This window comes from Palaemon carinicauda, chromosome 21, assembly GCF_036898095.1.
Source record: "Palaemon carinicauda isolate YSFRI2023 chromosome 21, ASM3689809v2, whole genome shotgun sequence".
NCBI classification, from domain to species: Eukaryota; Metazoa; Arthropoda; class Malacostraca; order Decapoda; family Palaemonidae; genus Palaemon; species Palaemon carinicauda.
Window position 1 is genome coordinate 111,779,072 of NC_090745.1, and position 18,609 is coordinate 111,797,680.

The 18,609-nt window shown below is 34.4% G+C and overlaps 1 protein-coding gene across 2 annotated transcripts; it reads right to left on the reverse strand.

The window, feature by feature from the left end:
- Positions 1–4,497: 4,497 nt before the first annotated feature.
- Positions 4,498–14,977, reverse strand: LOC137615405 (selenoprotein S-like). Of its 2 annotated transcripts, none has more exons than XM_068345269.1 (7): positions 14,857–14,977; positions 12,382–12,516; positions 11,450–11,593; positions 9,411–9,517; positions 8,688–8,868; positions 7,991–8,123; positions 4,498–5,625 (listed from the first exon to the last, which is right to left on the reverse strand). In XM_068345269.1, the coding sequence occupies exons 2-6, from the start codon at positions 12,506–12,508 to the stop codon at positions 8,041–8,043; spliced, it is 642 nt and encodes a 213-aa protein (XP_068201370.1). In that variant the 5' UTR covers positions 12,509–12,516; positions 14,857–14,977; the 3' UTR covers positions 4,498–5,625; positions 7,991–8,040. The 2 variants fall into 2 exon arrangements, with proteins under 2 accessions (XP_068201370.1, XP_068201371.1); XM_068345270.1 differs by lacking the exon at positions 14,857–14,977 and adding an exon at positions 14,670–14,691.
- Positions 14,978–18,609: the final 3,632 nt, after the last annotated feature.

The window sequence follows — 18,609 nt, forward strand, 5'->3', positions numbered from 1 at the left end:
TTGGTAATAATGCATTCTTTACTGCAATTTTGACTTTGAGAGAGAGAGAGAGAGAGAGAGAGAGAGAGAGGAGAGAGAGAGAGAGAGAGAGAGAGAGAGAAATGACTATATTTAATTGGTAACCCATGCATTCTTTACTGCAATTCTGAGAGAGAGAGAGAGAGAGAGAGAGAGAGGAGAGAGAGAGAGAGAGAGAAGAGAGAGAGAGAGAGAGATCGACTTTATATCTAATTGGGAACTCATACATTCTTTACTCCAATTTTGACTTACGTACCATTAGTTGAACAATGAAATTTTATTCCCAGGTTGATTTGGAAATTGTTTCACAATTTGATATTATAGATCACAATCATGCTGACCATGAACCATGACATTTTATTCAAGGGCTGGTTTTACATTTACAAAATAATTGAATCATGATCTAAATCTATTTTTGTTTATCCGGGATAGCTGTATTTTTCTCACTCTAGGTCTAATCCTATTTGTATGTATATTATTGGTCTGACATGGACTAAATTTAAATTTACCTGCAGACGGCAATCGTTTTAATTTCTCCTTTGATAAAATTGATGATACAATTGAATTCTATTTAACCAGTGTTAAGGAATGGATGACATTTTGATAAGCTTAAATTCATTGAAAAAAAAAAAAGATGAAAGCCTCCTGACACGATGCAATAACTGCAGAGATGATATTGGCCGAAAATGAAGTGACTCCCAGAATACTTACTAGATATTTTGTAGAATGTGGCCTGAAGAAGCAAAACCTGATGAATGGGGCCTAGGAATGTTGGTGAAAATGGCAAAAAATAAATGGGAAATCTGACTGATTGCAATAATTACAGAGGCATCACAGTTATGTCAGTTGTCGTGAAAATATATAGCATGCTCATTCTAAAAAGACTAGAGAGAAAGATGGATGAAAACCTGAGAGATGAACAAGCAGAATTTAGAAAAGGTTGAAGTTGTACTGAACAGATTTAACAGTTGGGGATGATGGAGAAGGATTGGACTGGATTGGTAACAGGAAATTAGCAGACCTAGGGTATGCTGATGGACGCTGTCCTTATTAGCAGAACACAACAGGACTTGCAAGGCTTGCTTACCAGAATGCATGAAATATCACGTGAGGTTGGGGTCAAATTGAATTAAAGAAAGACAGAGATAATGAGAACGGAGTATGCAATGGAAGATGAAATATCATTGGAAAGAGAAAGGATTAATAAGGTGGAATCATTTAAATATTAGGGAACTATGATCTCCAATACAGGATCTTTAGAATTAGTCTGATGAAAGATTGAAAAAAGCAAATCAGACAATGGCAAGGTTAAGTAAAGTTTGGAAATCAAATCGCTTGAAATTACATATAAAAATCAGGCTATATATCCCGTTAGTAAGATCGCTGTTACTGTATGGACATGAGTCATTGTATGACAATGAAACAATATCCAACAGATTTTGTAGATTTAAAAACAAAGCCTTCAGAAGAATATTGGGAGTGAAATGGCAGGACAGGATTAGAAATGAAACTATAAGAGAGACTACTCAAGAGCCATATGTGCATGAGATTATGGTGAAGGGTAGATGGAGATAGTTTGGGCATGCTCTTTACACTCCCTAGGAGAGATTAGTTCACCAAACTTTCAACTGGGCTCCACAAGGCACTAGAAGAGTTGGAAGACCCTGACCTACATGGCTGAGGACTATGAAGCGTGAAGTAGATGATGAATGGAGAAGTATTGATTTAAAAGCTCAAGTTAGAGACGACTGGCGAAATCTAACCGAGGTCCTTTGAGTATGTAGACATAGGAGGAGATGATGATGATGAAAGTTTTTACAATGATACTAGGGAAATTAATTGGCCTTTATATGATAGGCATCTAAAGTACAATAGCCCTGCTGTAGTTATACATGGTCCGAATTCTAAGTTGTTTTTTATAATTACTACTATATTTTTGTATCTCTATGAATATTCTCAAGATATACTAATGAAGGTTTTTCAAGGAATAAGGCTAAGGATTAATTTTTTTCGGGGACATTATTTTATTCTTGTGATTATGCAAATATTATTACTGTATACTTGATATGTAATTGCTAAGAGAAGCGTGTGAGATTGTTATAATTGAAAAGATAGAGCTCTTGTGTACAAGAGATGGGAAAAATGCCTGATCTTTATAACCTGAAAAATGCTTAAAATTAAATTTCTCAGGTAAACAAATTTGTTTTGATTTAATTCTTAATTTCCCACCAATTTCCCTGGAAGTTAGGCATAATAAAAGTTAAGTTCTATCAAGTCATTGAAAAGACAACATCTCTTGATGTGAGAACATTACACCACATGCTACATTCACCCAGAGGAACTGATAAATTCAAAAACAGCTTGGAATTTCATCCACCTTTGATTTGTAATCATTTCTGGAAATTGGAACATATAACTTGGTGCTGGGCCCAGGAAAGCTATTCAGTATTGAGTAACTGTAATGTAACCTTCAAGTGGCAGGCAGTAGGTTGGTTGGGGCAGCTGCCACCCGTCGAGATATTACCAACAGAGAGTTATTGGATCCTTTGACTGACCAGACAGTACTACATTGGCTCCTTCTCTGGTTACGGTTCATTTTATCTTTACCCCCACGTACACCGAATAGTCTGGCCTATTCTTTACATATTCTCCTGTTCTCATACATCTGACAACACTGAGATTACAAAACAATTCTTCTTCACTCAAGGGGTTAACTACTGCCCTGTACTTGTTCAGTGGCTACTTTCCTCTTGGTAAGGGTAGAAGGGACTCTTTAGCTATGGTAAGCAGCTTTCAGGACGACACTCCAAAATCAAACCATTGTTCTCTAGTCTTGGGTAGTGCCATAGCCTCTGTACCATGGCCTTCCACTGTCTTGGATTAGTTCTCTTGCTTATGAGTACACACGGGCAAATTTTTCTATCCTATCTTTTCCTCTTGTTTTTTTAAAGTTTTTATAGTTTATATATAAATTTATTATATTTTTACTGTTTTATTCAATTGTTAATTAGTTCTCGTAGTTTATTTCCTTATTTTCTTTTCTCACAGGGCTATTTTCCCTGTTGGAGCCCTTGGGCTTATAGCACCTTGCTTTTCCAACTAGGGTTGTAGCTTAGCAAGTAATAATAATAATAATAATAATAATAATGAGGTAAAAGTCAAGAGGTTGGACAGCAAGATGTTAGAGACTAAAGAGAGGGTGTAGCTTGGTGTAAATGGATGTTGCAAGGATCCATAATGTAGACTATCATACGAGGTGTACTGATGACACTTTCTCCTAAGGGAGCCATGATATTAATTCAAGATACGTGGAGCCTGAGAAATTACTAAACTGATCGAACAAAAACTACCCTTTATCAATGCCCTTTTCAGGAAACAGCTATAATTACCACTTTGTTATAAGTTCTGCAGCTTTTTTTCTTTTTTGAATTCAGGCAAAGGTTTGGAGTTATTGAATGTTGGCCATATGTCCTGACTAAAGGACTTAGGAACTTTCAGCACCTAGGTACTAATAAGTGAGAAAACCTAGACGTTGCCCTATAAAATGAAAGAACAGTTATATGAGGCTAAAAGTATAGTGTAGTAAAGGATAGAGTCAATGTAGGAAAATCACTTAGGGAATTATAATGTTGCCTTCTGTATGTCACTTCCCTCACTCCTACAAATGGTTTCAAGACCATTTTTCAATGCTTCCATGGATGTATGTGTGCAACTGTTGACTCCAATTGTAGTTGCTATTGCATGATATTCGATACTAAATGTAAGAAATGGAGCGAGAGAATTTTTTATACTGAAATGTAATTACCTCATCAAGACTACTGTATAGTTTCGATTCCATTTTTTCTATAACTTCCTGAAGGATCTTTCCTTGAAGGAGATATGAAAATTGTAGCACAACAAATTTGACAGGTACAGTAGTTGGGATAATTCCAAAGGGAACGGAGGTAAAACAAACAGCAGAATACAGTGCATATGTATATAAATTTTGGCTTTAAAGTCGTGGTCAAAGGAAAGGTGCATAGAACTATTAATACCGGCTACTATGTGTCATGCAAGGTTTAATCAAAGGATATTTAGTGAGTAGTGGTGATTGTAAAAAAAAAAAAAAAAAAAAAAAATTTTTTTTTTTAAACTGACATTAAACCTACCTCTTTTTGAGCACTAACCATGGTTGATTGTTAAGACATATGAAACTAATATAGTTTAACTACAACCATTATGATCATTAAGTGATGGTTGGTTTTTAATTGACATCAGTAGCTGACAGAATAATTTGGCACCAATTTGGCTTTGTTTTAGTTATCTTTTCCATGTTTTAGGGCCTAATAAAGTTCAAGCTGTAAAACTGATCTTTTCTCTTTATTAAACAATTGCTTGAATCATTACTATTAACTGATTCTTCTAGGTGTTTACAAAGAAATTTTATACAGTATAAATTTATCTTCTGCAATAAACATAAATTAGGTAATGAAAAGCATGTTATATACAAAAATCATTCATTGATACAGTGCATAGTTTTCAAACAACAAAATATTGGTTATAGGTCCATAATACATACACTACATTTCCTTACAACAAATAAATCTTTTCTTTAGTTTATTGGCTAGTAACAAGTGCCAATAGATTCTACTTAATATAAATTAGGTATGGCTTGAATAAGTAAACTATAACGAATAATCCATTCCACCTTAATTTTTCTATGTAAGGAGGACTGCAGGTTTCAGATATATACTTTTACATGAAATGTAGGTAAAATAATAATAGTAAAATATACTCCCCAACACACTTTTAAAGGCGAGTCATTTTACAGTTAATTTATCACTAACTCTATTTCCTGGAATCCATAGTTCTCCCCTACGCTGCAAATAAACTTGTCTGGAAAATCACTGTTAAGTAGTTTGAACAAGTAAAAATGCAGCATAGAAGGTCAGACGTAGCTTCGATCAATAACCTCAGAGAAAAACTGTTTCGGTCATTAATTTCATATTGTCTGACGACAATGGCATACCAAGACAAAGTCATATGGGTTACGCTGTGATGAAAGGGAAAAAAAAAATAGAATTCCATCAAAATGGTGCTCAGTTCAAATACGGTAACCCAATATGACAAAAACATATTGTACACAGAACTCGCATCAGTTCTACATGCTAAGAAGATCCTAAAGCATTTCTTCACTACTTATATCTGAAGAAAGTCTACTCATGGAAGAAAATTGCTAGATTGACAGCTAGTCTTTCTCAATTAAATTAAGGTTCGCCTGAAGGAATGTTTTTTTCCCAAGCAATGAACTTCACTGTTAACTTGCAACAATTTCTTTACTCAAAAACGGCATAGGTTAAGAATATGTTATACGGTATTGACTTAATTTGAAAGGAAATTCCAACTTGGTGTAAAAAAGATTCTTCCTAACTAGTGATTTTAAATGGTAATACAGTAGCCCATTACTTATAGTGTTTTCTAGCTTTGATTATAAATTGAAGTATAAATGACATGGAATTATCACGATCTGAACTTTGATGTGTTGAGTCATCCTTGTGGTTATCGTCACTATTTCTACCTTCAACAAAACTGCAAGCTAGTCATTTCACAAACCACGATTACAGCAACCTGAAGAAAGTAAAATAAATTAAATTATAAATACAAATGATTAATATTCCTTCACTTGAAATATCAAAAATGAGAAGGGAATGAGAAAATACAATACTATAAACCTATGTCACAGAACCACATTTCATTAAATTATACATAAAAATGTGAATCTGTACAAATGTTAAGCAGTTTATCAATTTACAATATGAACTTAAAACTACAGTATACTGTATAAGATTTTACAATGTAAGTGAGGTTTGTGCACAACCCCAAGTGACAACAGGACAGAGATGACGACTTGTACTACCCAGAAAGTAAGGCATCCCAGCACAGTGCAGTAACTTGATTTCAAACTAAGAAATCATGTAATACAGTTCATTTTGAAAACTTGGAACAAGAGAGATCTGTAACGCTATAATCTCCACAAAGTAGTTTATATTGTGTGTGACAAAGTACTGTAGTAATACTACTGAAGCTTAATATCATATAGTCATTGGGGACAGAGTTTTCATTCTAACTTGACTTTATACATAACTCGTTCCCTATACTTCTCAAAATAATTTATCTTTAAATTACAACTACATTCAATAATATGCAGGATAAATTTCAAAATTCTTTTTCTCTACAATTTAGTTATTAGATAAGTGCAAGGCAACTTATCAAAATAGACACCAGTTATACGGGAGTACTAGTTAATAGTGGGGCCGATATACAGCACAAGAATTATACGTCATAGAGCTTGGATTTTATTCATAAAGATGGTAACTATTCAATACCAACCCCCAGGAAAGACATTTATCTCTCAAACCCCAGACCCTTGTTTATACCATATCATCATCATCTCCTACACCTATTGACGCTAAGGGCCTCGGTTAGATTTCGCCAGTCATATCTATCTTGAGCTTTTAAATCAATACTTCTCCAATCATTATCTCCTGCTTCATAGTCCTCAGCCATGTAGGCCTGGGTCTTCCAACTCTTCTAGTGCCTTTTGGAGCCAAGTTGAAAGTGTAGTGAACTACGGTAATCTCTCTCTCTCTCTTTCTCTCTCTGTGGGAGTACAAATAGCATGCCCAAACCATCTCCATCTACCACTCACCATGATCTCATCCATATATGACACTGAGTTATCTCTCTTAAAGTTTCTTTTCTAATCTTGCCCTGCTATTTAACTCCCAATATTCTTCCGAGGGCTTTGTTCTCGAATCTACAAAATCTGTTGGATATTGCTTCATTCTTATACCATGACTCGTGTTCATACAGTAATACCGATCTTACTAAACTGATATTTAGCCTAATTTTTTTTTGTGATTTCAGGTGATTTGATTTCCAAATTTTACTACCTTGTCATTGTCTGATTTGCTTTCTTTAAATATTTCATTAACCTCAAATTCTAAATATCCAGTATTAGAGATCATAGTTCCTAAATATTTAAATGATTCTAACTCATTAATCCTTTCTCCTTCTAACGATATTTCATCTTGCATTGCATATTCAGTTCTCATCATCATGTCTTTCTTCTATTTATCTTAACCCCAACCTCATGTGATATTTCATGCATTCTGGTAAGCAACTTTTGCAAGTTGTGTGGTGTTCTGCTATTATGGACAGCATCATCAGCACACTCTAGGTCAGCTAATTTCCTGTTACCATAGGTTTTCATTCAAATTCTATTAATCTCTATTGTTGGAAATTGTGTGCACATTTGTATAAAATCTAGTGTTCTTGCTGTTGTGCACATGATTGTATACACTCATGGAAGTATGACCAACCATCAACAGCAACATTTTGCTGAAACTTTAAATTCTAATATATTACAGTAATGTACTGTATAAGAAATATAACTGATAATGATAATTAATTAGTTACAAGCTTATATATATCATCATTGGCAGGTTTTGACTGCCTATCTATTGTCATTTAGATGGCAGTACTTGTGTATAGAAGGCTTTGTCATAAAGAAGCAAGCTAGCTTATGTGGATAAGATCGAATTGTCATCATAGCAAAACTGTTAGCTCCCTGTACTCAGTTTTATATACAACTAGTCACTACATCTGGAATACTTACTACTAAATTTGGGCCTCCCTTTCTTAAACAACAAAAAAACCAACAACAAATGCAGCTGTTTCTAGTACACTGCAGGAAAAATGTACCCTATGTCCTTTGAATGAATATTCCAAAAGTATTCACAGGAGATATTCTTTTCAAGAAGTGATCACTGACAATCCCAACGGGCTTATATTAGGAGAGGACTTGATTATTTGTGTACCCTTGTGCATTTTAGCATTCTGCTTTACCAACAAATATTGTAGCCTGAAGGATGATGATGATGATGATACAGTAATGACATATTTTTGACAAAACACAGAAACATTTACAAACCTCTTAGCATCCAGAACCCAATGGAGAAACGCTGTGTACAATTTCTAACCTCATCCTCCTCCAGAGGGTCCTCGCCTATCAGGTCTCCACCTGCATGGTCCACCTCCTATATCGCCAGTCATAGGATTATATTCTGCAAGGAAAGTTTAAGAAAAACTGCATCTAACAAAATATAAGAAAAACACTTTAGTGACATTCTGCAAATACTTAAATGGAGCAACAAAAGTTCACTAAAATTATATACTGTATATAATTGACAGCATTACTGTCAAAGTTGTTAACTCACACCCCATAATTAGAAGTTCAAATTTTCATGTAACTGGTTCGAGAAATTTTTTTTCATGACTGGGAAAAAGATATTGATTATCTCAAAGTATACAATACTGCCTTTCTACACAATACTGTAGTAAAGAGATGACTTATCTAAACATTCCATATCATACGAATATGTTACCTTGAAACAAATACTGCAAAGGTCTAAGACAACTAATGAATTACCATCTAATTGCTATATCTGTTGACTAACTGACAATTGTTAATTATCAGTATTGGATGAGAATCCATATTAAACATAAACAATTTGCATTCAGAAAGTTATTTTGACAATTGCAAATACCATTAGGCGTTTCAACAAAATTTAATTAATAATTTTCTAGAGTTTAGTATATCATTGCTGAAATGTATTCCTTGTCCCTACCTGGTCTAAGTTTCGGTTTCCCATTCTTTTTGTCACTTGTTGTTCCACTAGCGCTAGTGGATGCAGAAGCCGTTGGTGCTGCAGCGGGAGTTGCCGTATGTCTCGACTTATTCCTGTATCCTTCACCTCTCTCGTGACGTTCCCAGTCTTCTATTTTTTCCCGACGTTTCTTTTCTTCTAACTACGGTTAAACAGAAGGAAACATTAATCAAAAACACTGTGCACTTATTATTCAAGTGGTGATAGTTCTAAAAAGTCTTTGGAAAATTGAAAAAAAAAAAAAAATAATTTTCTGAAAATGCAAATGCACATAAAGTTTTCTGTATCTCATCACTATAGTTAGTTATGCTAAAATATCACTAACTTCCAAGGAGCTTTCATAATTTGCAAATTTAAACTAAGGTTAGCAAATGTAATTGGTATAAGAAAAGTTTTATAAATACAGTACAACAATACTAAAGTTCTTTGGCAAAGAACGACCAACCATGTAACTACATTTCACCAATCCTATAACTACATTTCATGTATTTCAAAATCCCCTTTAATAACAAGGACTACCCTGGTCATTTTGGAAAATGAATGGCCCCCAAAACATTTCACAACATAAAATGAAGATAATGTAATACTCTGCCACTACTTCTGGGCCTAACATCAAACCACAACGGATGAATTTAACAGAACTTCTCTCACATGCTGCAATTTAAAAGTACTGTACAGTCTTACCTCTTTCTGTTTTTCAGCCCACTGCTCAACCTTTTGATTGTACTTTTCTTGAAGATTTTGCCTTACTTTATCAATTGCCAATTCTCTTGCCAAATACTTGTCAGGATCTGAAAATAGTTTAATAATAATTTTAATTAACAAAAAAAAAATGGCATAATTGAAAGTGCCTGTGAAGTTCCAATAGTTCTTAAAATTAATGAATTATTCAATGAAAAAAGTTATGGCATTTAATAACCCACATTAAATAACTTTTTACTGTGTAAATAAACTGAGAAAAAATACAGAACTTTTACATAAATGCTTAGCAATCTTGGACTGCAATTCTGATGTAAATAATGCTGGAAAGCTTCAAAACTATGATGGAAAAAGATACTGAGGGTAAAGATTCAATTCTTGGCCATGATGCTGTCTATCGAGAAAAAGACTTGTCCTTAAGCTTCCTGATAGATATAAAACATCAACTGCTCCAGTATTACCCTTACCACAATAGATCAACACTGAAAAATTGGACTTTCAGATATGTATGCACCTGAAATTAGGAAAGCCATCCACAAATATTTCTAAGTTGTATATAATACACTGTAATATTGTATATATATACTATATGACAAATTTGGAGATAATTTGTATTTTACCTAACTATACAAACATGTCCTTTACAAAGGATACATTATCAGCAGAGCTGGAATATAAGGCCATTAAACTTTTATAACAAGGTGTAAATAGGTACCTGGTAGTTACTGGCTGGGAGCAGGCAAGTCCAACCCCTCCCACTGAGCACTAATATTTAGGAAAAATACAAATTATTTCCAAAATTATCATCTGTTACTGCATAAATACAGGCTTAGGAGAGAGCCAGTGGAGACCGATCAGAAGAGCTTTCACGCTCAGGTGGATTAGTGCGCTTTGAAGAGCTAGTGTTCTCAGATGTGTGTGTATTGGAAGACGTGTTGCTTGCCAGCAATAGAAACATTCGTCTCAATAGTAGGTGGTGCAATGTTCCAGAGGGAGGGTGCTTAAGAGACATATTAAGGTTAAACATGTCTCTAATCTCATGAAGTACACTTGGGGCTGAGGCGACACCTGGTGGCTTTGAAGGGAGGAGCCCGAGAAGGAGAGAGACTCGCTTTTCTACCCTCAAAGGGGACAAGCCAAAGGTGTCCAAAAAGGAGCAGCAACACTCTCCTGTACTTCTTCTGAAGTCAATGCTGTCACTAAACGCTCCTTGGAAGGTGTGCCTTGCAGAACCACGGAGGACCATAACACTCGCAGGGCATCAACAACTTGAGAAGAGAAAGATGAAGCCTCCTCCCGTTTCTCTAAGGGGAGGTCTTCTGGCCTCGATACTTGGTCTTAAGTTAAAGGGCTACAACTCTTCTCCGTTCAGCCTGTGGAGGAAGCTGACATAGAAGGGTCGGAGGGAAGAGTACCCAAATCAGGACTTCTTAGACTTCAAGGAAGACCCTGAAGGTGAAGAATCTCTTCCTTCTCCTGTCATACCCAACCCACTGGGAGGGTGACCACTTCCAACACTCATCACAAGGAGATTCCTGACTGCAGGCAGGCCAAAAAAGGTAGGGGATCCTTCTCCTTGGAACTCGTGAAGGTGCTACAATGTCCCAACACTCCTGGGTCTCCAACAATCACTCGCTGAAACGCTGGAAAAAGAAAAACATTCAAAAGGCCAAACACCAGCCACTGGAAGAACATCTGGTCCCACTGATGGCTGAAATCATAATGAGTGCTCAGTGAGCAAGCAAGGGGAGGTAGGGTTTCCCTGCTCATGGCTTGTAATTACCAGCTAACTGTTTACAACTAGTTTTAAAAGTTTAATGGCCATATACTCCAGCTATGCTGATAATCTATCCTACATAAAGGACGGAGATTTGTATTTGTGTGGGAACAAATATATCTTTAGTATTTGAAACTCAAGACCCTCCTTGACAATAAACTTTTATAGTTTTTAACTGCAGATTCATTCGCTGCGGATATGAAAAACTTATCCAAAAAATAACAAAAGGGAGAGCCACACCACCTACCCTTATGAACAGCAGCTAACTCTTCTGCTTCATCCCTTTTCCTCCTCCAAGCAGAAATTACAGGTTGTAATTTAATCGTAGCTGCATAACACACGATCAAAATGCCTAAAATGTACCATCCATTGGTTTCAATTGCTGATGTCACTGTAAGAAATAACATATAGTATAAATAACAGACATATATGATCATGCTTTGTCATAATGTAATATTGTACAGTAATAATTCTTATATTCATTCTCTTTATTCAAATACTTTAAACTACATTATAATAAAAGAGCTTCTGATAACCTTAAATCTTCATAAGAAAAATTTATCAATACTAGACAATACAACATCTATAGTCAATTTTATTTAGCGAGGCAGATTTGCACCGACTGGCAGGGGTGCCCTTTAAGCTTGGAAAGGTTTCCTGATCGCTGATTGGTTGGAGAAGATAATTCTAACCAATCAGATAGCAGGAAACTTTTCCTAGCTAAAAGGGCACCGGTGCGAGTCAGTGCAAATGCGCCTCATTAAGAAAAATCGAGTATAGTATGGGAATATTTACTGTACTTGAACTTAACAAGTACAACAATGCAAGGGAATTACTGATGTTAACTGTAACCCTATTTGCATTATTAACCCTTTTACCCCCAAAGGACGTACTGGTACATTTCACAAAACTCATCCCTTTACCCCCATGGACGTACCGGTACGTCCTTGCAAAAAGAATGCTATAAAAAAATTTTTTTTTCATATTTTTGATAATTTTTTTAAAAAATTCAGGCATTTTCCAAGAGAATGAGACCAACCTGACCTCTCTATTACAAAATTTAAGGCTGTTAGAGGAATTTTAAAAAAATATACTGCAAAATGTGCTGGGGAAAAAATAACCCCTTGGGGGTTAAGGGTTGGAAATTTCCAAAGAGCCTGGGGGTAAAAGGGTTAATACCTGATGTTATGACTTGAGAGATGAACCAAGGATTCTGCTGATTCAGACTAGAAGGGTGGAGGCCATCTATATCTTGAGAAAAATCCCCCTCTTCGGGCTCCGCTATTAACTGCTCTGCATCCCCCATTTTATACCCTGTAAGAGAAGATGAAAATACAATTATTATTACTTGCTAAGATACAACACTAGTTGGAAAAGCAGAATGCTATAAGCCCAGGGGCTCCAACAGGGAAAATAGCATAGTGAGGAAAGGAAAAATAAAATATCTTAAGAAGAGTAACAACATTAAAATAAATATCTCCTATATCAACTTTAACAAAACAAGAGGAAGAGAAATAGGATAGAATAGTGTGCCCGAGTTTACAAGAACTCTAATCCAAGACAGTGGAAGACCATGGCACTACCCAATACAAGAGAACAATGGTTTGATTTTGGAGTGTCCTTCTCCTAGATGAGCTGCTTACCATAACTAAAGTGTCTCTTCTACCCTTACCAAGAGGAAAGTGGCCACTGAACAATTACAGTGCAGTAGCATTAATGTTGCTGACAAGTAATGAACAGTACTGGAAAACGGTATTTTTTAACAACAAAGATACAGTTATTTAGCAAAGGGACTTTCTAACTAAACTAACAAAAACTGAATCTTCTTACCACTGGTTAAGCAGAACTAGATAAAAATATTGCAAAATTTAAAGTAATTTGTATTTTTCCTACTATCTAGGATAGTAGATAACAGCGAAGCTGAGACGAGGTGTAAACCTATCGGTAGCAGTCAGGTGACACACACACACACACACACACACACACACACACACACACACACCGGCTAACTTGATGGAAGCCTGGGGCTTTCTTGGGGGCTGGTGATGGTGGGAAAGTTTGAGTAAAGGGCTTTAGGTTTGTATAGTTTGGAAAAATACTATTTACTTGAAAAATTTGTTATTCGTTTCTACATTAATAATGTATAACCATCATCCTTTACTATAACTCATCCTTGTGGGAGGAGGTCCAATTTTCCAATTGGCAACTTAACCTGGGAACACGAAATTTGAGCATCTTATATGCATAAATGAGTAAATGTTCCTTACACCTCGTGAATTCCTAAAGGAGAACCAGTCGATTTCACAGCCCTAGTTATTAAATGGGTTGTACTAGAGCCAGAATACTGTATGTGGTAGACCTGGCAATAGTTTATGGAGCCTTTGTAGATCAGCGGCCAGGTCCTCCCGCATGCACAGATAACAGGAATTCTTCCCATTTTCTAGCCGTGTATAAGTCATGACCACTGTACTACAAAAACTGTGTCTGTCTGTTCTGCTAAACTTCTACACAAGAACACCACCTAACTTAAATGCTCCCACCTAACCTAACCACCTGCGACCCCCCTTACACTGCCGTATTCTCAGTTGGCCGTCATCATACACACATGTGGCTGCAATCATACATACACCCATAGTTTTTAATGCTCGAACCGTGGTAGTTACTATATGTTAGAAGTAAAACATAAAACATAAAGTTGGAGTTTTTTCTTTTAAAAATAGACAAATCTTGAGCCATAGAATATAGACCCTTTCATTAATCACTTTGTCAACCAACTTAAGTTCATCAAACTGTAGTGGATAACTTCGTATTCAAACCTCCAAAAAATAAGCTATGACATTTGACATTAGTATTAGGGTAAGGCCACGGGATCCTACTCTCACGGGTAGGCAAGGGCACTGCGTCATAAGTCAGGTTGTATTTAACTGTATTCCTGTTTGTTTCCCAGGAAAAATATGATGTTTCAGGCAAAAAAAAAAGTCTAGAATTGAGAACGAAGACCAGGTTTCAAGGCTAAGGGGGATGGGAAATTAAAAAAAAAAGGGGTAAACTATTAATTTGTAACAAAAGTTGCATAAATAAAAGGGCCTTAGCAAGAAGAGCGTTGTGAAGATATTGATACATATGTCGTTAAATATGTGGGAGGCGTTAGTGTTAACATTTACCAAACTTTGTAGCAAGACCAATCTATGCTATGTTATTACCACACACTGAAATAGCCTACTGGTAAGTCTAAGATACGGTATTTTATTCCTATTGATTGTAAAGTGTATCAATAGCCTCATTCTAACACAAATTAACAGTACTGTACTAGGTTAGTTTCTCCAACTTTTTGGCCTAACAAAGTACCCAAAATTCTGTACCTTTTAGAAAAAGGTCTGTATTATCTTGAAAAAGGTAAAAAATGTATTTCGACATGCTGGACATAACCCATAGCAATGCACTGAGAAATGCATCATTATAATTACCGTATCCATAAATGAAAAATTTAATATGATGAATAGGCGAAAGCTTGACCTTCTCGATAGAAACAACCCAGTTCAAAGATTAAGCTTTCAAATGTCTAGGAAGTCTACTCAATACTTGATGACTCTAATACTAGTAATAACTTCTGATAAAATAACCCCGAAAAAAAGAAATATTTTGTTTACGTACCTAAGGCCCCTGAGTCACTTCATGCCAACCAATCACTGTTTGCAATGTCATCAGCTGACTTTGATTTTCACACAGCAAGAGATTAGGAATGTCGAATGTCTAGATGCTTGCGCAACATTAAAGAAAACGGAATTTGAAGACTAACTATTCTTTTTTTTCCTATCACGTTTTCCTCTTTTTGAAGATTTTATAGTTTATATTTGAAAGAACTATTTTAATGTTATTACTGTTCAAATAGTTTGTATTGTTCATTACTAAAATTGTAATTTATTTATTTCCTTTCCTCGCTGGGCTACTTTTCCCTGTTGGAGCCCTTGGACTAATAGCATCCTGCTTTGCCAACTAGGGTTGTAGCTTAGCAAGTAATAACTACAACAAAAACAACAACATTAATAATAATAATAATAATAATTGATCAACTGGAAGCTTATTATTATGCTGTGACAGTATAGGGTACAGTTCATAATCTCGATTGTTAAAATGTATCTTTATGATCTATGTATTTATTTAAGCATATATATAGAAACCTCCGAAGATTTCTTTTAAGTGTAATTTCGTATTGGTACTTCATCAATCCAAAAGATTTATCATATTTTTAACATTATTTTCTCACTTGCGTGGTTCATGTTAGCAATGATTTTATTTTGTTTGGGAACTGCGCAGTTTGTCTTCTTGGCCATTTTATTATTATTATTATTATTATTATTATTATTATTATTATTATTATTATTACTTGCTATGCTACAACCCTATTTGGAAAAGCAGGATGCTATAATCCCAAGGGCTCCAACAGGGAAAATAGCTCAATGAAGAAAGGAAATAAGTAAAAAAACTACAAGAGAAGTAATGAACATAATAAAATATATTAAGACCAGTAACAACCGTAAAACAGATCTTTGATATATGGGCTATAACAACTTAAAAAAGCAAGAGGAAGAGAAATAAGATAGAGAAATGTGCCCAAGTGTACCCTCAAGCAAGAGAACTCCACCCCAAGACAGCGGAAGACCATGGTACAGAGGCTATAGCACTATTCAGGACTTGAGAACATTGGTTTGATATTGGAGTGTCCTTCTCCTAGAAGAGTTGCTTACCATAGCTAAAGAGTTTCTTCTACCCTTACCAAAAGGAAAGTAGCCACTGGACAATCACAGTGCAGTAGCTAACCTCAGTGAAGAAGAATTGTTTGGTAATCTCACTGTTGTCAGGTGTATGAGGACAGAGGGGAATCTGTAAAGAATATGCCAGATCATTTGGTGTATGTTTAGACTTTAGGCAAAGGACGAATGAACAGTGACCAGAGAGAAGGATCCAATGTAGTACTGTTTGGCCAGTTAAAGAACCCCATAACTTTAGCGGTAGTATCTCAACGGGTGGCTGGTGCCAATAACTCATTGGAAAGAAACACCATAGAGTCCAGTTTTATAAAAGAAAGCTTTGATAAGTTGAATATAGGTCATGGAATGTGTGTGTGTATATATATATATATATATATATATATATATATACATAAATATATATATATATATATATATATATATATATATATATATATATATATATATATATATATATATATGTATATATATATATATATATATATATGTATATATACATACATATATATATATATATATATATACATATATATATATATATATATATATATATATATATATATATATAAAGCACACGTTAATTACTTAATTTAGAACTTATTGTGCCTCAGATGATAACTGCTTATGTGAAATTAATCTTCCAGAGTTACACTATCATTCACATGTAGGTACAATCATTGCAGGCCTACATAAAAATGCCTATATTCTTTGCTGTTACTTATTGGAATATTTTATCCACGCATTGATATGTAAAACACGTATAGATATGTTTTTAATTATATGTTTATGTTGACAGTGGTATATTTGCATAAAGATGTTATGCATGTTAATCGTATGTGCACACGTGTATAGGTGTAAATACATCTATGTATATACATTTGCATGCTTGTAGGTATACAGTATACATATGAATATGTTTATGTGTTTATATGGATAGTGTTGACGCATATCAATATAAATTGTATCTGAAGACCTAAAAAACACTTGTCAATTAGTCATTCGAAATAACCCTTTTTTTTTTTTTTTTTTTTTTTTTTTTTACTTCGGTTTAATGTGGCAATGACTCCACCCACAAACCATTATGGCCATCATCATCTACACCTATTGACGCAAAGGGCCTCAGTTAGATTTCGCCAGTTGTCGCTATATTGAGCTTTTAAATCAATACTTCGCCATTCATCATCTCCTACTTCATGCTTCGTTGTCCTCACCCATGTAGGCCTCCAACTCTTCTAGTGTCTTATGGAGCCCAGTTGAAAGTTAGGTGAACTAGTTCGGGTGTGGAGTATTGTTCTATAAATATTCTGTATGTATGTTCGTACTCTCACTGTATCATATAAAATCTAAAGAAATCCCTCTCAATAAATCAGACCGAAGAAGGAACACGAAACTAGAAATGACTTAAAAACTCTCATTTTCTGTTTCATTTTCCCTGTGATTGTGCTTTGCATTCGAGCATCACGTTTCATTGTGATTTTTACGCATATATATATATATATATATATATATATATATATATATATATATATATATAAATATATATACAGTATATATACAGTATATATATATATATATATATATATATATATATATAAATATATATATATATATATATATATATATATATATAAATATATATATATATATATGTATATATATATATATATATATATATATATATATATATATATATATATATATATACAGTATATATATATATATATATATATATATATACAGTATATATATATATATATATATATATATATATATATATATATATATATATATATATACAGTATATATATATATATATATATATATATATATATATACAGTATATATATATATATATATATATATATATATATATATATATATATATATATATATATATATATATATACAGTATATATATATATATATATATATATATATATATATATATATATATATGTATATATATATATGCCACAAATGCTCTTTATTATTGAATTAGCTCTGCTTAGGGATCTCAGGCCCATAAGAAAATTACTTTGATAAATATTTCTGTTTAGCCAAGGACTCGAACCTATGATCGATAGGAATAAGGGTAAACAAGACCATTTCGACCACTCGGTTGTAAAGAGAAACAAGAGTTGATATCGACTCAGCTGTATTTAATCCCATTGAGTTCAAGATTTGTACCTAAGATCTCAGACTTCTAGGGAAATTCCCGTTATTGATGAAATTATTATAAAATGGACAAGTATTACAAACTTACCGATCAGCTGTTATGGTTAAGGTGGGTTATTTCGATACTATAAGTCCATTTCTTTTAGCGAGTCATATTTGCACCGACTCGCAGCGGTGCCCTTTCAGCTCGGAAAAGTTTCCTGATCGCTGATTGGTTGGACAAGATAATCCTAACCAATCAGCGAGCAGGAAACTTTTCCAAGCTAAAAGGGCACCCCTGTGAGTCGGTGCAAATATGCGCCGCTAAATAAAATAGACTATAACTGCAAATACTTGACTTGGCATGATCAAATACAGCAGAGAATGAATCAAATCTTCTTTACAGCCGAGTGGTCTAAATAGTCAAATGTTTACCCTTATTTCTATCAGATCACAGTTTCGAATCCTTGGCCAGGCAGAA

Bases quoted from the DNA above. Each gene is read 5' to 3' on its own strand.
- LOC137615405 (XM_068345269.1), bottom strand. From the start codon at position 12,508: ATGGGGGATGCAGAGCAGTTAATAGCGGAGCCCGAAGAGGGGGATTTT. The intron at 9,518-11,449 runs GTAGGTGGTGTG...AACTATTTTCAG, and splicing joins GTTAGCTGCTGTTCATAAGG to ATCCTGACAAGTATTTGGCA. The intron at 8,869-9,410 runs GTAAGACTGTAC...GTTTAACCGTAG, and splicing joins GGGCTGAAAAACAGAAAGAG to TTAGAAGAAAAGAAACGTCG.